At 43.3% G+C, this 22,799-nt stretch overlaps 1 protein-coding gene across 1 annotated transcript in view; it reads right to left on the bottom strand.

Annotated features, from left to right (window-relative positions):
• sema3d (sema domain, immunoglobulin domain (Ig), short basic domain, secreted, (semaphorin) 3D) overlaps positions 1 to 22,799 on the bottom strand; it is a 264,519-nt gene that overhangs the window by 103,756 nt on the left and 137,964 nt on the right. The window contains exons 8-9 of the mRNA XM_048610186.1: positions 22,701 to 22,799; positions 15,649 to 15,791 (exon numbers count right to left, since the gene is read on the bottom strand). Of these exons, the coding sequence (XP_048466143.1) occupies positions 15,649 to 15,791; positions 22,701 to 22,799 (242 nt within the window). The remainder of the gene's footprint in view (positions 1 to 15,648; positions 15,792 to 22,700) is intronic.

The following is a 22,799-nucleotide window of genomic DNA, read 5'->3' as shown; positions in this document are numbered from 1 at the left end:
TAGGGTTGTGTTCTTATGCAGTTCCCAGGATACCGATGCACACATTCTCACTGTTGAATACTAAACAAAAACAAAAAAAAATCAAAGAACTACAGAAACAGAAACAGAAATTGCTGGAGAAACTCAGCAGGTCTGGCAGCACCTGTGGAGAGAAATCAGTCAATGTTTCAGGTCCAGTGACCTTTCTTCAGAACACATGAGCAGTTTGCAGGGCTGCAACTTAAGTATAGCTGGCCCATACAGAACCACACGCTGGGCAATTCACTGTCACTACCCCACTGCCCCACTGCCCCACTCCCCTCTGACCCTGCCACACAAATGTGTCCAAACGTTACTGCTTAGGCCCAGAGAAGCAAGCTGGCTGTTTCAGTCAGCTCCCAAACCATATCCAGGAAGATTCCATACTGTGAAAAGAGGAGAGGAGAAACATGGTTTTTATTTTATTCTTCCCAGCACCTGGATTCAGACCATAACTAACTGACTGGGAGAAAACTAAAGACATCACTAGTGCCTGCCAACAAGATTGTATTGTGACCACACAGCACGGGAGGTGGTGGATGAGAGATAGTGGGTGAATCACAGGCTGATAAAGAAACACAATTTATTTTCCCCATCTACTGTTTAATTCTCTTCTGATTGTTGCTATGGCTGTAAAGCAGTTTTATTTACTACAAGGGTGGGCTGTTGTTGAAAATGGACAATCTGAATAGAACTCCATTGTTCAGTATATTCATATTGGCTTAATGCCAAGTGAGTTTGCTGACTGTTTAAAGAGAAAAAAAAAATTAGCATAAACCTGACTTTGTTCATGCAAAGTAATTCAAAGTCCAAAGTACATTTACTTTAAAGTACATATAGCTTTATCCTGATGAAAGGCTCAATGTTCACTTAAGATTTTCTGAAGAAAATTACTCCAAGCCGCGCCATCAACACAGACTTGAGAAACAGGGCTTGTTGCGATATAATATTACATGCCCTCATCACAGGGAAAATAAACCAGACCATCAACAATTCACAGGGAAAAGAGAAAATGAGATTTCCCATTTTGCACTTGCATCAATGTCTCACTAATTATTACCAGAAGGATAAAGTCAGTGACACCAAGGTATAACTTTCAGAAATGTATAAAGGGTCTTTAAAATGAACATAAGGGATTTACTAGTGTATCATTGAAATTAAATAATTCTCAACAATGGATTAGTGAAAGGATCAATTTTATGCTCAAACCTTGCAATATAATCGTGCCTTTGTAAGCTGCATCGAGATGTTGGGATAGAGCGATGTTTACTTGACTCACAGACCAGAAACCCAGGATCACGCTTTGGTGATATAGGTTCAAACCCCCATCAGGGCAGCTAATAGAGTTAAAGTCAGCTTAAAAATTCTGGAATCAAGTATGTTATAATCCCACCAGCTGGTGATACTTAGATTCCAAAGTGAATCAAAAGCAGAAATTGCTGAAAAATCTCAGCAAGTCAGGTAGTGTCTGTAGAGAGAAATCAGAGTTAACATTTAGGATCCAGTGACCCTTCCTCAGAACTGTTGGTAGTTAGGAAAAAGTTGGTTTTTATGCAGAAGATATAGTGTGTGGAGCGGGTGAGGAACAAATGATAAGTGGATATATAGCCCAAAGAGAGAGGACAGTTGGACACACAAAGGAGTGGATGACGGTCAGCCTAGGAAATGGAATAGCTGTTAATGGGACTGTCAATGGCTAACAATGTGTTGTGTGTAATAGCAGACTACGTGATAACTAGGCCTGGTGTGTGGGAGTTGGGATAAGGACTTGGGAGAAAGTGTGTCAAGCCCCACAATTGTTGAACTCGACTACTGAGTCTAGAAAGCTGCAGCGTTCTCAAGCGGAAAATTAGGTGCTGTTCTTTCAGCTTGCACTGAGCTTCGCTGGAGCACTGCAGCAAGCCTGAGATGGATGCTGGCTAGGGAACATGGTGGTGTGTTGAAGTGGCTCACTCTTACTCTGTCACAGACACTCAAACCTCAGTGAACAGTAAGTTCTATTGCTATGTGAATTTTGCTCAGCTAGCATAGGTGGAATCAGTTTCCCTTTTGGTAGCTTGTGCATTCACTAGATGCTATTTCCTCTAGTTATTGTCTGAGCCTCAAAGCAATTCCCTGCTCACTATCCTTTAACATAGGCTCCCAAAACCTATGTCTTACTCACTGGCAAATCAAGAGCTTTCTGCTCGCTGGCGATTTGTTCCCACTGATTTCCAAATCAGGACTCATCACCATCCCTGACTGTTTGGTGATAGCTTTGAACAGCACCTCAGCTATTATAAACCTCTTGTCACTAAATTAGCCAATTCTAGCCTCCTCCCACTTTCTGCCTCTGGAGGTCATAAAGCCTAAATCAGCTAATCTCTTGGCAATTATTTCTGCAGGTGGTTTGCTGGTTATTTAGCTAAAATTGCATTATTTCTTACTTATTCATTGATGGGATGAGGGTGTTGTGAGCTAGGCCAGCATTTATTGCCAATCCCTAATTGCCCAGAGGGCAGTTAAGAGTCAACCATATTGCTGGGGTTCTGGAGTCACATGTAGGCCAGACCAGATAAGGAAGGCAGTTTCCTTCCCTGAAGGACATTAGTGAACCAGATGGGTTTTTTCCTGACAATCAACAATGATTCATGGTCATCATTTGACTCTAAATTCCAGATTTTTATAGAATTCAAATTCCACTATCTGCTGTGGTGGGATTTGAACCCAGCTCCCCAGAACATTATCTGGGACTCTGGATTAATAGGCCACCAATAATACCACTAGGCCATCGCAACCACCACCCCCAATGCAGTTTAAACTAACTGTTCAAAATGACCTTTCTGACCATCGAGGAAAGAACAAACCAGAGCTTCACAGAATGAAAAGAAAAAATCAATTTCTTCTCCGTTTCGGATGCCAAGTAACAATAATACATCATGAACCTTTATCATAAAAACATGTCTTAGCAACAGTGATCATTAAACCATTGCCAGCTGTTGTAAAATCCCATCTGATAAATTAATGTTCTTTCAAGACGGAAATCTGCCATTCTTACCTGGTCTGGCCTACATGTGACTTCAGACACACAACAATATGATTAAATCTTAAATATTATCTCAAATGGTCTAACAAGCCAGTTAGCTGCATCTAAACACTACAATGTCAAAACAAAGGAAGGAAATTGGATCGATTACTGACATTGATTAAGATACAAGAAATGACAAAAATGATTCAGCTCTCTCAACCCTGCAAAGTCCTTCTTGCCAACATTTGGGGGCTTATGTCAATACTAGGAGAGTTTCTCACTGCCTGACATATTTATGCTCACAGAATACCTTACACACAATGTTCCAGACTCCACTATCACCAGCCACAAGAACTGGCGTCACATTGGTACAGTTTAAGAGAGACTTGCCCTGGAATTCAATGAGGTCCCAATGAGGTCTCGTGACATGAGCTCAAACATGGGCAAGGAAACCTCCTGCCGATGACCCCAAATTCTCTCAGCTGATGAAATAATCTTCCCATTCCAGGTAAGAGTCTATGAACAGCTTCCAAAATATTTATATCCTTCCTTAGATAGGGCGACCAATATTGCAAGCAGTACTCCAGTTCTGTTCTCAGCAGTGCCCTGTATAGTCTCCCTACTTTTGTAGATAAATGATAACATTCTGTTCATTTTCATATATTTTGGTATGAATGAACAAGTTAGTAAAGCACAGCAAGAAAGTTATTTAAGATAATGTTCGGCCTTGGTAATACAAGATATAGTGGTGAAAATTAATTCTAAAATCACTGGGGTGAATTTTAAGCTCGGAGGTTTGCCAATAAATACATTTGGTGCAGTCACATAAGAACATGTGTTTATCTTTGTTCTAAGTTACAGGTCCGCACGAATTAACACCAAAGAGACCAATATCAATTTGTTTAAAAATTCTGTCGGACCACACAGACAGTAAAATACTCGAGTAGCAAAAATTTCTCAGTGGTTCATTAATTTAAGCACAAGTGCATCTCAACTTCAGTCGCTTTAGGGAAACTTCCCTGATTTTCTTTCTCCAAATTATATGTCAAAGTGATAGCCAGTTCCTTGACTGTTTGGAATGCTTCACAATATGAAGGAAGGGAACAATCAGTGCTTTTGGCTGAAGTGACTTGATGAAGCTTTGGTCATCCAACAATATACAGTGTTGTATATTCAGTTCAGATTTCTGCAACTAACCAAACCAAGATCCTACTTTCAGTTTGAAGTTCATCGCTCACCTTGAAACTTCTTTCTGTGCTTAAGGAATTTCTGTGGCGGGGGACAAGATTGAAACTGTTGTTCACATAGAAACATAGAACAGTGCAGCACAGGAACAAGCCCTTCAGCCCACCATGTCTGTGCTGACCGTGATGTCATTCTAAACAAGCCCCATTTGCCTGCATATGGTCCATGTCCCTCTATTCCCTGTCTGTTCGTGTGTCTCTCTAAACACATCTTAAAGACCTTGGTTAAATCCCAGGAATGTGTGGTGATGTTACAGACAGAGTGCCCTGCTTTCTCTAGGTGGAACAGACATCCCGGGTTACTGAAGAGGAAGGATGGAGATAAATCTGGAATTATAGATTCCCCAATGTGGAAATAGGCCATTCAGCCCAACAGGTCCACACAGACTTTCTGAAAAGGATCCCAACCAGACCCATCCCCCACCCTATTCTATCCCTGCATTTCCCATTGCTAACTTACCTAACCTACACATCCCTGAACACTATGGACAATTTAGCATGACCAATCCACCTAACCTGCACATCTTTCGGCTGTGGGGGGGAACCAGAGCACTCAGAGGAAACCACGCAGACACAGGGGGAATGTGCAAACTCCACACAGACAGTCACCTGAGGCTGGAATCAAGCGCACATCCCTGGAACTGTGAGGCAGCAGTGCTAACCACTGAGCCACTGTGCTGCCCACAGAAATTTTGTCTTTTTTAAAAAGAGAACTATTGTCTGATAACCAAGTATTGGTAGAGTCAGAACTCAACAACAAGTGGCTAATTAAGAGACTGACCTTGCAGTTCATAAATTACAAGTGCACCAACTTTGTTTCTTTTGCAAGGGCTGCTGGTCATAGGATGTACAAAAATATCTACAGCTAAGTCCCACCGTCAGAAATCTCAAAGTCTCAAAGACATTTGCCAGCTTCTCCACAGGCAAAGAAGGAAGTACTGTAACTGCAGACTGGGGAGGCTACAAAGGGAAGAAAAGAGCCACAGCAAATAAAGTAAAGAAAGGAAGCCACAACACCCTATTCTCTCAATAGAGGAAGGCGACCGGTGATGGTTTAACCTGAGGGTCACTATGCCTCAGGCAAGGGGAGAGGTTGAGAAGGCAGGACCTTCATGGTAACTCAGCTGGTGTGGGAATTGATTTCCTGTTGTTGGCATCACTCTGTGGTGCAGCCCAGCCATCTGAGCTAACTGACCACCTACAGCAAACCAGTTACTACCCCTTGACCCCATAGGCTGCAGTGGATCAAGATAATGGCCCATCACACCTTCTCAAAGGCAACCACGAATAACAAGAAATAAGTGAGGCAGTGGCCTAGTAGTGATGTCACTGTAGTAGGAATGCAGAAGCCCAGGCTCATGTTCTGGGAACATGGTTTCAAACACAAACATAGTGGATAGTGCAATTCAATTCAATAAATATCTAGAATTTAATAAGTAAATGACCTAGCCTAATGCTTACCAGGACATACAAGGAAAGGTGATAAATACTGACCTTTCGTAAAATGTGGGATTACATCTCCACCTGACAACTTCCAAGTGTGGGCAGGATCACAAGAACAGTTCCTTACTGAAAGGTAATGTCAACCAGAGAAGGCATCACTAGAATTGGGAAGAGGAGGTACATCAAGGGACAGTGGTTAATTAACACCAGCAGCAGAGGCGTTCACTCCTGCTGAGATCTAGAGGTGGATGTGGCTCACTGCTGCTGATGTGCTGCTTTCCTCCCTCTGCTTCCTGCTCAGGTGTCTTGAGGCTGCACATCAAACCAGCCCCATGAACTGGGCATTTTCCAGTCAGTACAATGGGAGGCTTCTCAAACACTTGAAAACAGGCACCTCGCATCTGGCATCTGAGCACACTGTGGACCATTGTTCACTGTCTGCCTGGGCAGGTGGGTGAGTGAGTGGGTGGGTGGGTGGGTGATGTGCAGACAAAGGCTTAATCAGAGAGCGCACCATTTCTGATGGTGATTGCCCAGTGGCTGATCTTGCTCTCTCCGATTGTATTCATTACAAGACCTTAAAACAATGCCACAAAGGAAGAAAACTTGGAACACCTTCTGCACTCTCAGGGTGTCTGAAAGCACCTCACACATATTGTGAAAATCAAACTTATCCATTTACTACACATAATCATCCAAAATACCAAATAGCTGAGCATTCTATTATGTGAGTTCATAGATAATAGCTATGGCCTGTCACCAAATCCTAAAAAAAAATGAAAGAATTAGTGTATTTCATGGTAATCTCCCAGTTGCAACAGCCTTGATTAACTCCTAATCACTGGAAGTGTTAAATTCACTCAATACCTCAGCAAACAGTCACATCACATGGACTTTCATTGTCATCTTCATCTGTTGAGATTTACTGTAAACCAAAGAACTGGAAAGACAACAGAATCACACATTACAGAAATACCAGCAGAGTCCTGAAGACATTGAGGTACAAGATCCCTCATACACCAAACGTTTATTTATTTTCATAAATTCCATAGCGATCATCAAAGCATTGCTACCGAGCTTTCAATTATAATCCTGACATCTCCCATCAATTTCTCTGAAATCCTCATTTCTTTAACACTCCATGCATATGATGAATTACGCTAGTTCAATACTCCACTGACTTTGACATAAACTGTGCATTTAAAACTCAGCCAGACTGAAGGTGGCATCAATCACAACATAAACACATTTTTCAATAGCTTGGCTCCCTTTGAAGTCATAAGACCAATGAATATGGGCTACAAGATTAATTAAGCATTTAGAAAGTTGTTAAGTCTCTTGTTAGAAGTTTACAACCAAATCCTTAATTACAGTTATTCAAACTTAAAAACCTGATTAAGACAACAAATGAGGAGTTGAATTGTGAGATTACAAAAACATTTCTATTTCCTTCAAAAATCTGGAGTCAAATTGAGCAGAACATTTTCTGGTGTTTTTACAATGTCGTCTCCTTAGGTCTCTCTTACATGCTGGCAACTCAATACTTTCTGGCTATTAAATAATGAACCTACTCTAAAATGCTTCCCTTCTTCTTTAGTTTGAGCTCTTTAACACGCTATATTGTCAAAGAGAGAGAAGCTTTGCCTCTACAATTTCATTCAAACAGGAAAGTCTTGGATTGAATTCCAAACACACATTCCCAATTGCTAATACCATGCAACATGTGCATTAATGTTACTCTCAGAGCTCCCCACCATCAAACACAAAACAAAGAGTTATTCACACACACAAACATGGCCAATTGCTCAAACTCTGCTCTAGGCATCAACTTTCAGACATATGCTTTCCATGGCCATTTTTTGTACTTTAGCAATGTGACAAAAAATTGGACGTGTAGTGGACAGCAAAGAAGATTACCTCAGAGTACAATGGGGCCTTGATCAGATGGGCCGATGGGCTGAGCAGTAGCTGGTGGAGTTTAATTTAGATAAATGTGAGGTGCTGTAAGGCAAATCAGGGTAGGGCTTATAATCTCATAATCAGGGCTTAATGGTAAGGTCCTGGGGAATGCTGCTGAACAAAGAGACCGTAGAGTGCAGGTCCATAGTTCGTTCTAAGTGGAGTTACACCAGACAGGATAGTGAAGAAAGTGTTTGGTATACTTGCCTTTTTCGGTCAGTGCGTTGAGTATAGGAGTTAGGATGTCATTTTGCAGCTGTGCAGGACATTGGTTAGGCCACTTGGAATACTATTTCCAATTATGGTCGCCATGCTATAGGAAAGATGTTATTAAACTTGAAAGGGTTCAGAAAGATTTAAAAGGATATTGCCAGGGTTGGAGAGTTTGAGATATAGGGAGAGGCTGAATAGGCTGGGGTTATTTTTCCTGGACCGACAGCGGCTGAGGGGTGACCTTATAAAGGTTTATAAAATCATGAGGGACATGGATGGGGTGAATAGTCCCAGGGTAAGCCAGTCCAAAACTAGAGTGCATAGGTTTAAGGTGGGAGGGGAAAGATTTTAAAGGGGCCTAAGGGGCAACTTTTTCATGCAGAGGGTGGTGCGTGCATGTGGAATGAACTGCCAGAAGAAGTGGTGGAGGCTGGTACAATGACAACATTTAAAAGGCATCTGGATGGGAATATGAATAGTAAGGGTTTTGAGGGATATGGGCCAAATGCTGGCAAATGGGATTAGATTAGTTTACGATAGCTAGTTGGCATGGATGAGTTGGACAGAAGGATCTGTTTCTGTGCTGTACATTTCTATGACTGTATGACAAGTGAAACCACACTGGGTGCCATGGGAAGCCCCTTTGCACCTGAAAGTGGCAGCCTCATATCTAGACCATCACCAAGTTTCCAAAAGTGATCTCATTAACACTCAAACATGCAGATCCAGTGAGGTCAAAGAACAAACCTAAAGCATTTTGTTCCAATCAGCCTGTTGTCTACCAGAGCCTCTGCTGAGCCAATGTTATTGTAATTCTGATAAGGCCTGTATTTGTTGCCCATTCCTATTTGCCCCTGAACAGTGTGGCTTGCTTAGGAATTTTAGAGAGGAGTTAAGAATCCGCCACATTGCTAATGATGGGACGTGATGGAATTTCACAACATTCAACAATAATCTCACAGTTATTACAATTCATATGCAACCCCAGATTTATTAGATTCATTGAAATTCCACAGCTGCCAGGATCAGATTTGAACATATGGTCCCAGTCCATTAGCCTGATTATCACTATGCTGCAGAACTCACCCAAAGCCATTGATGCCATTGCTGCTAAATGCTGGGTTTGATGGCTGTGCATCTCGAGGAAAAGTCCTGAGGGAAAGTACATTTTTCAGTTCTGGTAAATACATCAGAACATGCTGCATATCAATCCATCCTTCTCCAACCTCGCCAATTCCTCATATTAGGAAATAAGTGGATGAGTAATGCTCCATTAGGGAATCCATCAAAATGGCACAAACACTCATCATCATTCATGACCCTCAAAGATGTTATCTCCTGTCTCATTTAATGAGTGTGCAAAACACACTACCATTAAGGGGAAAATGGAGGAAGATTTGAGCACAAGGCAAAGTTCGTTCCAATATATCTTTGCTTTCTCGGTTATAGCTGACAGTAAAATAGGGAATGCACTGTTTAATAGGCAGAATATAAATGCCCAATATGCATTGTTATCATTATGTTTCTGTGATCATTAATGTTTTTTTTCTGTTGAATGTAACATTTTTACACAGCAACTGCTGATTGACTGGATTAACTGAGTGACTGTTCAGATGGTCTGACTCCTGACAAATAAACAACTCATGCAAAGCTATGGGCTATTTTAAATTTGCCCCTTCCGAAGTTACATGACAAAGTGCAGAGTGTGACATGCTGCAGTCAGTTCTGGCAAGGATAAACCTTCTGTTGGTTTTATTCAAGCTGAAGGCACAGCACGAGCTCATAATTTACAAATAAAACAAAGCATTAGCTGTAACCAGGTAAGTACTTCAGTAGCATTTGTGTAGCTCAACATGAATGCATTTCCTATCAGGAAAATCTGCTTGTGTTTTGTTCTAATGATGTGTAAGTTGATCTCCAGCAGTTGCCTGCCAGCACAGTCATCACAGCCTTAAAGCAGAAGCCACCAGAGGAAATTGATTTCCTCAAACACTTAATATTTCAAGCCGACATTTTCAGTGACTCCAAATAAAAATGAAAGCTTAGAGGAATCCCCAGAGGACTGATGTGAAATATTAGTTCACAATTTTCATCTTTTGATTTGCAAAGTAACTGGCAAATAATTTTAAACTTTGCAATAACACTAACATATTTTCTTAAGCAGATCTAAAGGTCAAGATTTACAACTCAAACAAGATAACAGACATGTAAGTTTCACCGTTAGGCACATTTATCTGCTCCAAGCTCCAACACAACCCTCAGAGAGCAATAATGGATCTTCTCAGTATTCCATCCCACACATTTTACCTTAAGTACTTACACTCTCACTGTTTGAAATCAAGATTCATTGCAACAGTTCGCATTCAAGCTCATTCCCTGTCAGAAACTGCATACTTTTGAATTCTTGCTTCTCTGTGTTTGTGGAACCTACTACGGTCAGTTGCAGTGGACAATGTCAAAAGTCACATGACACCAGGTTAATAGTCCAACAGGTTTATTTGAAATTACAAGCTTTCAGAGCGCAGCTATAACCTGGTGTCATGTGACATCTGACTGTGTCCACCCCAGCCCAATACTGGCACCTCCACATCAATGGCTACAGTTCAGGTAGAGTACTGCCTCGAATCCTCCGTTTTGTACAAGACCCTGTTTGAAGAACTGAATTAGATGATGAAACAGTAGTAAGTCTTAACAAGAAGAGGCACTTTTCTCAACAACAAGATGTAGCTTATGCATGATAGCTACATGCATAGGTAAAAGTTACATTGGTGAGTTACTGCAGTTACCAAGACTATCAGGATCCAGAGATGACGCATCTATTGATTATCCATTATCAATTAAGGAGTCCTCAATTTGCCACCTAGGGCTGTGTACAGTATCAAATTGGGTGTGGCCTATTGCAATTTCCAAATTAATCCTTTCAGAACCATTGCCTTAAACAACAAATGTTGCCTTCTACAGGCAACAGTGTGGAGCTGGAGGAATACGGCAGGCCAGGCAGCATCAGAGAAGCAGGAAAGTTGATGTTTAGGATTGGGACCCTTCATCAGAAATGGGTGATGTTTCGGTTCAGGACCCTTCTTCAGAAATAGGGTCCCAACCCGAAACGTCAACTTTCCTGCTCTTCTGATTCTGCCTGACCTGCTGTGTTCCTCCAGCTCCACACTGTGTTGTCTCTGACTCCAGCATCTGCAGTTCTTGCTATCTCTAAATGTTGCCCTCTATCTTCCTTTCTGCTTGGAGCTCAAAATAACTAAAGATAATAATAATGAGATCAGGACAGGATGACGGAATTAAGCAAGAGGAGTATCACCTTCAGCATATTAACTGTGGGTACTGAAGACCTGAAACAAAAATGGAAACTACTGGGGAAACTAAATAGTTTGACAATCTTGCAGAAATCTTGACCAGAGGTGGATGTGTGAGATAACTGTCCCTGAAGGAAGGGGCTAGTTTTGAACTAGTAATAGATAGGTTACCTCAGTATATGGAGTTCAGCTTGAAAGTTTCAGGCTGGATGTGTTTTGCTAAAGTGCTGAAGGGATTATTTAAAGCTGAGAATGTCTAAGCTCAGTTGTATGCAGCTGGAAGAAATAGGCGATCAAATTCTTAAGACTGGGAATTAAAGCGACAGTTAAATTAAGCTATATAGGTTTGAGGGAGAAGGGAATTCTCTACGGTGTGAGTTCTCAAAAGGAGTGCTTTTGGAACTAGTGGAATTGTATTTTATGATGTTTCTAAATCTTTCATTTTGTATGAAATGTAACTCGTTTGGTTTATTCGATTTTACCTTCATTAGGTTTGCATCATAACCATTTACTTTATTGTTGAAACCAATTCTACAGCATTGTGCGTTTGTGTTTCAGTGAGAGATTACCTCATTTAAACCAAAACAAACCATAATAAGATCTATCAAGCCTGATCTCAATCATTGATCTGACTTGTCCAGTAATAATATCAGCTGGGATCATAACGCAGGGTACAGTATTACTGAGACTGCATGTAGCAAGGTTAATGCAGTAATCATGGGTGAATTCAATCCAGAATAACACTAATAAGCACCAATGCTATGGAGAATGAATTCCTAGAATGGGTAGATGTGTTGAATGGGTCATCATGGAGTGAGTAATTGAGGTGCAGCATGGATGGCTTCACCAGCCTGAGGGTTTTTATCAGTCACAATGGTTATGTTTGGGAAATATTAATGAGGACAGGAAGCCAGGGGTACGTTGGAAAGGGGGTTATGGATGGGTTGAGCAAGCGTTCCAGTTATAATGTGCATTGCTGTCGTTGATGGAGCCATTATCTAAGGGTGGGACAGGTGATTTCATTGGTCCACATGCCAGGTGTCCTCATTCTGCCACCCAGATAAATCCAGTAGCCGCACAAATGTTTTTTTTTAGTCGCCCATGTACATCCTGTTCAATGGGTTCCCTCACTCAATCTACACATTGCACTGGATATCACACAAGAGTTTTATTCTTGTTGTTTCAATCTTACATTGAACTAAAAGTGGGATGCTTGAGCCCAACTTCCAGCAAATCCTTTTGAATAAAGCCAAAACACATTCTGGTGTGCATTTTTACATTGGAGGTTTTACTATAGGAATGGATATGCAAATTGTTTTGAATTTGGACCAGACCAAATTGAACATGAACAGGTTGGGGCAGGTAACTTGCATTGGGTCAATCAATTGTCCTAGTTGGTCCTAGATTATCCCCTGAAGATGATGGACTATAAACCATTATATACAGATCTTTAAATATGTTACACTGACCTGCGTACATTGGGCATTTGCCCTCTTGAATAGAAAAAAATTCTCAAGGTCAGAAGATCAAAATACAGAATTAATAAATAAATAGGTGCAAAAAGAATGACTTCTTAAAAAAAAATTTGAACATAGGAACATATTAATTAGGAGCAGCAGTAGGCCATTCGGCCCCTCAGTCCTGCTCTGCCAATCAATAAGATCATGATTGATCAGATTACTGCACTTTCCTGCGTTGGAACTTGGGGTCCCCTTAAGACACTGCCCCCTTAATATTCCATATTTAGGATTTCCTGTGTAGCATGAGACCTCATTTAATGGTGTTATATTAGTAACTAACATTCTACAAACATTAACAAAAATTTATCACTACACTACCCAATTATGAATGTCGTGGTTTTTAAAATAAGATTATTTTATTCTTTGAAGAAATGAAATCTCACCTACAAATGGAGGTGGGCAAGGGGATAATAGTCATCTAAATGTCGTGAGTAGCTGTCCCATGGTCATTGGCCAAAATGGTTCAGATAGTTGATTAAACCAGTGTACATTACCTGGCCCAAGAATTACTTTATCTCAACAAGCACTCAGTGGCAGAGGGGACAGTGCTTGTCAAGGAGTTGTCTTCTCCAGTTGAACAATGGACCAGATGAAGAGGAGGAAGACTCAGGAAAGACCTTCCTAAACTCTGTCCTCAGCTAGAAAACAAGATACTGCCTTCCCAACTTTAATCAGACTGACACATTCTGCATACAACAGCCTGTGTATCCTCCATTATCAGTGAGCAATCCACATTTGCCCAGTATTTGTATCTTTTTAAAATCTAGTTAACTAGCTGGCGATCCCACATTGCAGTCAGCAGCAAAGCGGTGGTTGGGGGTGTAAAGGTTGGTGAGCCTGGGTGAGACTTAGCCCAGTGATGGGGAAATCGAGCCCTCTTGGAGAAAGTTCAGCAGAGAGTGTCTGCAGGCCCATGGCTTAAGAAGAACTGTAATGTTGAACTTTTTAACTTATTTCTTTATTTTTCAGATTTTGTACCCAGGTACCTTTGTACCTAAGATGGCGCCAGGAATGGTGGCTTTGTAAACATTTCATTTTACTACTGCACCCCTGTACTTGAGTACAAGTGACAATAAAACCTAATTCTAATTCTAATACTATACTAACTAACTAATACATCATATCTAAACTGCTGCTTCTAACGAACTGAATAAACAATAAGAAAATCATTACTGTAATAGTCTGCTGTCTGCATCAGGTGACTGTGATCAAAAAATCAACACCTGCCTATTCTCCAATAAACCTTCACCCTATGCTTATCAAGAATCTACCTACCTGTACCTTAAAAAAAATCCAGATTCTCCTATTGCCTTGAAGAAGAGAGTTTCCAATAGGTTACGCCATTTTGCTACAGAAAATTTTCTTTATGTCGGTGTTAAATGGTGACTCTCTAATTTTAAATGGTGACTCCCTAATTTTATATGGTGACTCTCTCATTCTAGATTTTCCCACAGGAAGGAAAATCTTTCCCATTCACCTTGTTAAGACACCTCTTTTTCCATGTTTCAATCAAGTCACTTCTTACTCTTCTACTCTCCAGTGGAGAGAAGCCTAGCCTGTCCACCCTTTATTCACAAGACAACCTGGTAAATTCTCCAGCTCTACACCTTGTTATCTCAGATTCTCCAGCATCTGCAGTTCCTACTATCTCTGAAACAACCTGGTAAATGTTTGTTTCTCTGGCATGTACCAAGCAGAGGTGACTTCCCTGTTCAGCGCATTCATGTTCCCAAGAATCTTCACAATGGAGAGGTAGACAGAAACAGAAGACCAGTCAGACACTCAAAATATTACTTCAGCTATGCTTGCAAGCCCAGTGTTAGCGCTCTAAGCATTGATTCCCACAGCTCAGAGACACCAGCTAAGAGCTGGTAAAATGGCAACATCACCTCAGGACTGGTATTACCCATTGGGACTGTCAAAGGCTACAGCAACTTGCAACACTAAAAACAACAATGAAAGTCTATCCCATATGTGGCACTCATGGCAGAACCTGTCTTTAACAGACTGACCTCCTCAGCCATCAACAAGAGTACAACATGAGAAGTTGCCCCTTCATTCACAGATTTGATCTGCTGCATCTTTACCAACTCATGTAAGTGGAAGGAGCCAAGGTGAACACAAGATTTTTAAATCGAACAAAAACTGAAGCTCAATTGAAATACTGACTGTAATCATCAGAGCTCAGAGTATAGCCAATGTGGTACTGAGAAAGTTAGAACTCTGCTACAGACTGTTAGCCCAGAGTTTCTGCTCAAAATAAAGAGAAATCAAGCTGAAATTTCAGTGCTTTCTTAATAGCTTTCATTGAAATTAATGAAATAAAGAACTGCAGCTGCTGGAAATCTGAAACAAAGGCAGAAATTGCTGAAGAAACTCAGTATATGTGGCAGCATCTGTGGAGAAAGAAACAGAGTCAACCTTTCAAGTCACTGTGTCATCCTGTCAGTAGATCCGAAACGTTAATTCTGCGTTCTCTCTACAGATGTTGTCAGACATGGTGAGTTTCCACAGCAATGTCTGTTTCACTGAAGTTATTCGTAGTCTATGTTGAACCAAGTGATATTTGATGGGCCAGAACAGGGCTTACTACAATTGATTTCAATGCTTCCAAATGAAATGGAGGAAAAATCAAGCCACCATTCCAGATCACTCTTTGATGTCGAGACAATGCAGATTTGTTGATATTGGATCTATGAAGCAGTAGCTTGCAAACTCTCATGCTGAGCTTCAAAAGAGTTTGTCTTTGGGTCAGGTACCAAGAGACTATTAGTGTCACTGCAGCCAATCTCTAGCAAGAGTCTCCAAGGAGAGGAGCAGTAAACTGTTTGCAAACTGCTTGCCACTTCATTAATTGTGGAGTTCACTGATTGTGTGAATAAATGACTCCTCGTTACAAGTACAATGAGTTCACAATGTCACAGTTCTTCACCTACCTTACAGACCCTGGCAACCCTGGAGAAAATAGACCTGTCAGAGGTGCTGCTGTCCTCTGTTGCTTCCCGAAAGAAAAAATATATTTTATCATCGTCAGTATTGTAGGTGTCCGGGATGGAAAATGCTCCGAGAAACTTTGCTTCTGTAAATACAAATTTGCCACTTAGTGCACAGAGACAGTTACTAATGAGCAAATTTAAGAAACTGCAAATGACATTGAATATTTAAATAGTCACAGGGTCATAGTGATGTACAGCGTGGAAATAGACCTTCGATCCAATTTGTCCATGCCACCCAGATAGCCTAGATAAATCTAGCCCCACTTGCCAGCAGTTGGCCCATATCCCTTTAAACCCTTCCTATTTATGTACCCATCCAGATGCCTTTTAAATGTTGTAATTGTACCAGCCTCCACCACTTCTTCTGGCAGCTCATTCCATACATGCACCACCCTCTGTGTAAAAAAGTTGCCCCTTAGGTCCCTTTTAAATCTTTCCCCTCTCACCTTAAACCTCTGCCCTCTAGTTTTGGACTCCCCCACCCCAGGGAAAAGACCTTGTTTATTTACCCTATCTATGCCCTTCCCGATTTTACAAACCTCTGTAAGATCACACCTCAGCCTCCGATGCTCCAGGGAAAATAGCCACAGTCTATTCAGCCTCTCCCTATAGCTCAAACCCTCCAACCCTGGCAACATCCCTGTAAATCTTTTTTGAACCCCTTCCAGTTTCACGACATCCTTCTAATATCAGGGAGACCAGAACTGCACACAGTATGCTAGAAGTGGCCCAGCCAATGTCCTGTACAGCTTCACTATAACCTCCTAACTCCTATATTCAATGCACTGACCAATAAAGGCAAGCATGTCAAACGCTGCCTTCACTATCCTATCTACCTGCGACTCCACTTTCAAGGACCTATGAACCTGCACTCCAAGGTCTCTTTAGAGACAACAAGGTGCAGGGCTGGATGAACACAGCAGGCCAAGCAGCATCATAGGAGCAGAGAGGCTGACATTTCAGGCCTAGACCCTTCATCAGAAAAGGGGGAGGGGAAGGGGGTTTTGAAATAAATAGGGAGAGAGTTGGAGGCGGATAGAAGAGGGATAGAGGAGAGGATAGGTGGAGAGGAAACAAACAGTTCGAAGAGGCGGGGATGGGGCCAGTAAAGGTGAGTGTAGGTAGGGAGTTAGGAAGGGGATAGGTCAGTCCAGGGAGGACGGACAGGTCAAGGGGGCGGGATGAGGTTGGTCGGTAGGAGATGGAGGTGCGGCTTGAGGTGGGAGGAGGGGATAGGTGGGAGGAAGAACAGGTTAGGGAGGCAGGGACGAGTTGGACTGGTTTTGGGATGCGGTGGGGGGAGGGGAGATTTTGAAACTTGTGAAATCCACATTGATACCATTGGGCTGCAGGGTTCCCAAGCGGAATATGAGTTGCTGTTCCTGCAACCTTCGGGTGGCATCGTTGTGGCACTGCAGGAGGCCCAGGATGGACATGTCGTCTGAGGAATGGGAGGGGGAGTTGAAATGGTTCGTGACTGGGAGGTGCAGTTGTTTATTGCGAACCGAGCGTAGGTGTTCTGCAAAGCGGTCCCCGAGCCGCCGCTTGGTTTCCCCGATGTAGAGGAAGCCACACCGGGTACAGCGGATGCAGTATACCACATTGGTAGATGTGCAGGTGAACATCTGCTTGATGTGGAAAGTCTTCTTGGGGCCTGGGATGGGGGTGAGGGAGGAGGTATGGGGGCAGGTGTAGCACTTCCTGCGGTTGCAGGGAAAAGTGCCGGGTGTGGTGGAGCTGGAGGGGAGTGTGGAGCGGACAAGGGAGTCACGGAGAGAGTGGTCCCTCCGGAAAGCAGATAAGGGTGGGGAGGGAAAGATGTCTTTGGTGGTGGGGTCGGATTGCAGATGGCGGAAGTGTCGGAGGATGATGCGTTGGATCCGGAGGTTGTTGGTGTGGTACGTGAGGACGAGGGGGATTCTTTTTTGGATCTTATTGCGTGGACGGGGTGTGAGGGATGAGTTGTGGGAGATGTGGGAGACATAGTTGAGGGCGTTCTTGACCACTGAGGTGGGGAAGTCACGGTCCTTGAAAAACGAGGGCAACTGAAATGTATGGGAGTGGAATGCCTCATCCTGGGAGCAGATGCGGCGGAGGCGAAGGAATTGGCAATAGGGGATAGCATTTTTGCAGGAAGGTGGGTGGGAGGAGTATTCCAGGTAGCTGTGGGAGTCGGTGGGCTTGAAATGAATATTGGTTTCTAGGTGGTTGCCCGAGATGGAGACAGAGGTGTCCAGGAAGGGGAGAGAGGTATTAGAGATGGTCCAGGTAAACTTAAGGTTGGGGTGGAAGGTGTCAGTGAAGTGGATGAACTGTTCGAGCTCCTCGTGGGAGCACAAGGCGGCGCCGATACAGTCATCAATGTAACGGTTGAAGAGGTGGGGTTGAGGGCCGGTGTAGGTACAGAAGAGGGATTGTTCCACGTAACCTACAAAGAGGCAGGCGTAGCTTGGGCCCATGCGGGTACCCATGGCTACCCCCTTTGCCTGTAGGAAGTGGGAGGAATTGAAAGAGAAGTTGTTGAGGGTGAGGACGAGTTCGGCTAAGCGGATGAGGGTGTCAGTGGAGGGGGACTGGTCGGGCTTGCAGGACAGGAAGAAGCGGAGGGCCTTAAGGCCATCTGCATGGGGAATGCAGGTGTATAGGGACTGGACGTCCATGGTAAAGATGAGGTGTTGGGGACCGGGGAATTGGAAGTTCTGGAGGAGGTGGAGGGCGTGGGTGGTGTCACGGACATAGGTAGGGAGTTCCTGGACCAAGGGGGAGAAAATGGAGTCTAGATAGTTGGAGATCAGTTCGGTGGGGCAGGAGCAGGCGGAGACAATGGGTCGACCAGGGCATTCAGGTTTGTGGATTTTGGGAAGGAGATAGAAGCGGGCAGTGCGAGGTTGGGGAACGATGAGGTTGGAGGCCGTGGGTGGGAGGTCACCTGAGGTGATGAGGTTGTGGATGGTTTGGGAGATGATGGTTTGGTGCTCAGGGGTGGGGTTATGATCAAGGGGGCGGTAGGAGGAGGTGTCGGAGAGTTGGCGTCTGGCCTCGGTGATGTAGAGGTCAGTGCGCCATACTACAACTGCGCCTCCCTTGTCCGCGGGTTTTATGGTGAGGTTGGGATTGGAGCGGAGGGAGCGGAGGGCTGCACGTTCTACACCTGCCCCCATACCTCCTCCCTCACCCCCATCCCAGGCCCCAAGAAGACTTTCCACATCAAGCAGATGTTCACCTGCACATCTGCCAATGTGGTATACTGCATCCGCTGTGCCCGGTGTGGTTTCCTCTACATCGGTGAAACCAAGCGGAGGCTTGGGGACCGCTTTGCAGAACACCTACACTCGGTTCGCAATAAACAACTGCACCTCCCAGTCGCGAACCATTTCAACTCCCCCTCCCATTCCTCAGACGACATGTCCATCCTGGACCTCCTGCAGTGCCACAATGATGCCACCCGAAGGTTGCAGGAACAGCAACTCATATTCAGCTTGGGAACCCTGCAGCCCAATGGTATTAATGTGGATTTCACAAGTTTCAAAATCTCCCCTCCCCCTACCGCATCCCAAAACCAGTCCAGCTCGTCCCTGCCTCCCTAACCTGTTCTTCCTCCCACCTATCCCCTCCTCCCACCTCAAGCCGCACCTCCATCTCCTACCGACTAACCTGATCCCGCCCCCTTGACCTGTCCGTCCTCCCTGGACCGACCTATCCCCTTCCTAACTCCCTACCTACACTCACCTTTACTGGCCCCATCCCCGCCTCTTCGACCTGATTGTTTCCTCTCCACCTATCCTCTCCTCTATCCATCTTCTATCCGCCTCCCACTCTCTCCCTATTTATTTCAGAAGCCCCTTCCCCTCCCCCTTTTCTGATGAAGGGTCTAGGCCCGAAACGTCAGCCTCTCTGCTCCTATGATGCTGCTTGGCCTGCTGTGTTCATCCAGCCCTGCACCTTGTTGTTTCGCATTCACCAGCATCTGCAGTTCCTACTATCTCCAAGGTCTCTTTGTTCAGCAACATGCCCCAGGACCTTACCATTAAGTGTATATGTCCTGCCCTGATGTGCCTTTCCAAAATGCAGCACTTCACATTATCTAAATTATACTCTATCTGCCACTCCTCGGCCCATTGGCCCATATGATCAAGATCTTATTGTAGTCTGAGGTAACCTTCTTTCCTGTCCATTACACTACCAATTTTGGTGTCATCTGCAAACTTATTACCCGTACCTCCTATGTTAACATCCAAATCATTTATATAAATTATGAAAAATAGTGGACCCAGCATTGACCCTTGTGGCACACCATTGGCCACAGATGTCCAGTTTGAAAAGCACCCTCCACCACTATCCTCTGCCTTCTACCTTTGAGCCAGTTCTGTATTCAAATAGCTAGTGTTCCCTGTATTCCTCGTGATCTAACCAGTCTACCATGAGGAACCTTGTTGAACGCCTTACAGAAGTCCATCTAGATCACCTCCACCACTCTGCCCTCATCAATCCTCTTCGTTACTTCTTCAAAAAACTCAATCAGGTTAGTGAGACATGATTTCCCACACACAAAGCCATGATGACTATCCCTGATCAGTCTTTGCCTTTCCAAATACATGTAAATCCCATCCCTGAGGATTCCCTTCAACAACTTGCCCACCACCAATGTCAGATTCACCCGTTTATAGTTCCCGGGCTTTTCCTTACCACCTTTCTTCAATAGCGGCATCGCATTAGCCATCCTCCAGTGTTCTGGCACCTCACCTGTGGCTATTTATGATCCAAATATCTCAGCAAGGGGCCCAAGAATCATTTCCCTAGCTTCCCACAGAGTTTGAGGGTACACCTGATCAGATCCTGGGAATTTATCCACCTTTATGCATTTTAAGGATCCAGCACCTCTTCCTCTGTAAGATGGGCATGTTGCAAGATGTCGCTCTTTATTTCCCCACGTTCTTTAGTTTCCATAGCCTTTCCAACAGTAAACACCAATGTAAAATATTTGTTTAGTATCTCCCCCATTTCCTGCGGTTCCACACATAGGCAACCTTGCTGATCTTTAAGGGGCTCTATTCTTGCCTCACATACCCTTTTGTCCTTTATGCATTTATAAAATTCATTTGGATTCTCCTTAACCCGCTTTGCCAAAGCTATCTCGTGTCCTCTTTTACCCTTCTGATTTCCCTCTTAAGTACACTCCTACTGCCTTTATACTCTTCTAAGGATTCACTCATTATCTGCTGTCTATACCTGACATATGCTTCCTTCTTTTTCTTGACCAAAAACTCAATTTCTCTAGTCATCCTGCATTCCCTGCACCTACCAGCCTTGCCCTTCACCATAACAGGAACATACTGTCTGTGGATTCTTGTTATCTCATTTTTTGAAGGCTTCCTCGCTGAATGTTTTTAAGGCAAGGCTAGATAAATTTTTGAACAGTAAAGGAATTAAGGGTTCTGGTGAGTGGGCGGGTAAGTGGAGCTGAGTCTCGAAAAGATCAGCCATGATCTTATTAAATGGCGGGGCAGGCTCGAGGGGCCGGATGGCCTACTCCTGCTCCTAGTTCTTAAGTTCTTAGGTTCTTATTTTCCGGTATATCCACCCCAATCAACTTTTAAAAGATCTTGCCTAATACCGTCAAGATCAGCCTTCCTCTAATTTAGAACTTTAAATTTTAGATCCGGTCTATCCTTTTCCATCACTATTTTGAAATCAAAAGAATTATAGTCACTAGCCCCAAAGTGCCCCCCCCACCACTGACACCTCAGTCACCTGCCCTGTCTTATGTCCCAAGAGTAGATCAAGCTTTGCCCCTTCTCTAGTAGGTACATTCACAAGATTTTTTAAAAAAATCAATGATGCCTTTTCGTTCAAAATTGTATTATTTTATATCCATGCACTCTCTAATCCGCTACCCTTCTTTTTGCGTTGGAGGAAAAAAACAAGTGAATTTCTCATCCATCCCACATTCCCCCTCTTTAACACGTTTGGCATTTGTTGGTCTCACTGAAAATGCATGAGAGCAGAAAGTAACTTGGTCTAAAAATGGGCAAAAGAGCAAGCTAGAATAAACGTCAAGAAGAATTTGCTCATTCAGAGAATAATTGGCATTTGAGTGGACTTTGAAGTCAAGTATCAGACAGGAGACAATCAATGGCAGAGTGTGTGGGATATTTTCTTTGGTTGGATGATCTATTTTAGGTCAACCCCTCTCATGTATAGTTACCTGGTGACTAGAGCTTTGGGTCCAGATACTCCCAGATTAACTGCAATTTTAGCCAGTCTACTCTCATTAGGACTCAGATATTTGGAATACTCGGCAATTATAAGTTATCAGCAAGGACACCACTTCTCAGATTTGTGTCTATATGTGTGCTAGAGAGTAGGGTCAAGATATGTGTCCTGGTTTATATTGAGTGGAACTCAAGGACAGACATGGTTAGGTATGCACGCACACAGCTGCAACATCTAGGCTGGGTAAGTGGAATTACTGCATACTGCAGAAGGGAGCATTACTTCTATCATGGCAATGAAGATGACAAATGAAATCTATACAGTTTACAAGAAGTCACCAACAAAATCAGCTTTGTCAGCATGAATCTGAAGTGGTTTGTGAAGACTTTCTATGGTTGGGCTCCCATTTCCCAGTGCCTTGGAAATCAGGCTGACCATCTCCCTCTGCGTAAGATTGAAACCTTCAGTTGGCATATATCAAAAACCATTGTCTTTTGATTCTAAAGCACTAATGTAGTCATGGCATTTATCAACCAGATCTAATATCTTTACATGAGAAATGACGAAATGGTACATTGCTCCAAATGAAAACAGCAGTAATTAAAGAAGATGCTAATTCCTATCAGTCAAGAAGGTTTACCAGCTTCATAAACTCATCACCGTCATCTGTAACATTAGTGTAAATGACATGACATCCAAATCTCAATACTATTCATTTGATCTCCCATAGACTGTATTCAATCACCTAAAAATGTGAAGAAGTGATTGCACCCTCATACCATTGAGCCAGTAATGTTCGGAGAGATCTGTGCGGATGTAATGCCGACTGGCTGGAGGTCCCAGAGAGCGGGAGAAAGCAGTGTCTCTGCCATGAAAAT

The sequence above is a fragment of the Rhincodon typus genome, chromosome 22 (genome assembly GCF_021869965.1).
Source record: "Rhincodon typus isolate 14 chromosome 22, sRhiTyp1.1, whole genome shotgun sequence".
Lineage (NCBI taxonomy): Eukaryota > Metazoa > Chordata > Chondrichthyes > Orectolobiformes > Rhincodontidae > Rhincodon > Rhincodon typus.
The sequence above is the reverse complement of the archived record's forward strand: the minus strand, read 5'-3'. Positions and strand labels throughout refer to the sequence as shown.